This window comes from Glycine max, chromosome 9 (assembly GCF_000004515.6).
Source record: "Glycine max cultivar Williams 82 chromosome 9, Glycine_max_v4.0, whole genome shotgun sequence".
In the NCBI taxonomy this organism is placed as follows: domain Eukaryota; kingdom Viridiplantae; phylum Streptophyta; class Magnoliopsida; order Fabales; family Fabaceae; genus Glycine; species Glycine max.
Genome location: NC_038245.2, coordinates 4,617,677 through 4,618,890, shown reverse-complemented (window position 1 = coordinate 4,618,890; position 1,214 = coordinate 4,617,677). Strand labels below are relative to the sequence as shown.

The window sequence follows — 1,214 nt, the reverse complement described above, 5'->3', positions numbered from 1 at the left end:
ACAGGCTTGTGTCTTGGTCCATGTTGTGCTTGAGGTTCATTGGTCCATGTTGTGCTTGAGGTTCATTACTGCTATCAATGGTACTGAACCTCAGCATAATGCAGTTCAATAATAGCGTTTAAGAACGTGCATGGTTTAACCACCAAGCAGTAAAAATCATGCTTGCAAATATTTAATTAGTTATTACATATGTCATATATAGAACTTGTCCTGCCGAAACCAAACACGAAACTAAAGTTAACATGAATAAATTTGAGAAACCAAACACTACCTTGAGCACATACTGAAATAGCGTGGCATTATCGGCATAAAAAATCCAAATAATCAACGTATCCTCACCCGAAAAACTTTAATTACTCTTGAACTCTGAGATTTAAGGTATCTATCATCCAATCTCAGGTAACTTAACTTTAATTCTTCATTAACCACATTGAAGAAACAAAATTTCCAAAATACCCACCTCTAAATAACTATCCTATGCAGCCAATTTCAGAATGCAATTGTAAAGGTTGGAATGCAAATTAGAAAAACTAGTTCAACCATTTTCTCAGGAAGACACCAAGATATATATCATCAAGAATTATCGGGGTCCATCGAATCATTTAAAGATTTTGTTGCATTAATTGTAAGATTTTTTAAGCATACACAATTTAATTCAATCAATGGGTGCGGAAGATTTTTGGAAATCAATCCGAACCCTAAATCATCAGTTCAGATATTAATACAAGTGGAGAACTACAGAAAAAAAAAGGGGCCGGGGATCTCAAAACAATGAATAGTACTCCAGTGATCTTAGTCTTCGTTATTCCTTCTCTTCTCTTCTAACTCAAGAAGCTCTTCCAACACCTTGTCATCCAAATACTCTAACTCAATAACTTCCTTATCAAAAGAACTTCCATTTCCCTTAGTAGAAGAATTTGATAATATAAAAGGGAGATGAAAATGGAACTCATGAGGAAAATTAAGGATTGCAAGAGCACCCCTCAAAGCAATGGCTGCACGATCATAAGCTCTAGCAGCTTCTTCAGCAGTGTCAAATGTCCCTAACCATTGCCTTCCCGTAGGTTTTGTTGGGTCTCTGATCTCTGCTCCGAACTTACCCCATGGCCTCTTTCTCACTCCACGGTACTTCACTTCTTCCTCTCCTCTCTCTTTCTCCATTTTTGCTTTAATTAAAATAACTTGAGGCGTGATCAGTACTTATGCTTATGCCT

The 1,214-nt window shown here is 36.7% G+C and overlaps 1 protein-coding gene across 1 annotated transcript; it reads right to left on the bottom strand.

Moving 5' to 3' along the window:
• Positions 1–601: 601 nt before the first annotated feature.
• On the bottom strand, positions 602–1,214 carry LOC100500521 (DNA-binding domain-containing protein). Its single transcript, NM_001248624.3, has one exon. It carries the CDS (start codon positions 1,159–1,161, stop codon positions 793–795), a length of 369 nt encoding a protein of 122 aa, NP_001235553.1. The 5' UTR covers positions 1,162–1,214; the 3' UTR covers positions 602–792.

Coding starts and splice junctions, on each gene's coding strand:
- LOC100500521 (NM_001248624.3), bottom strand. CDS start 1,161: ATGGAGAAAGAGAGAGGAGAGGAAGAAGTGAAGTACCGTGGAGTGAGA.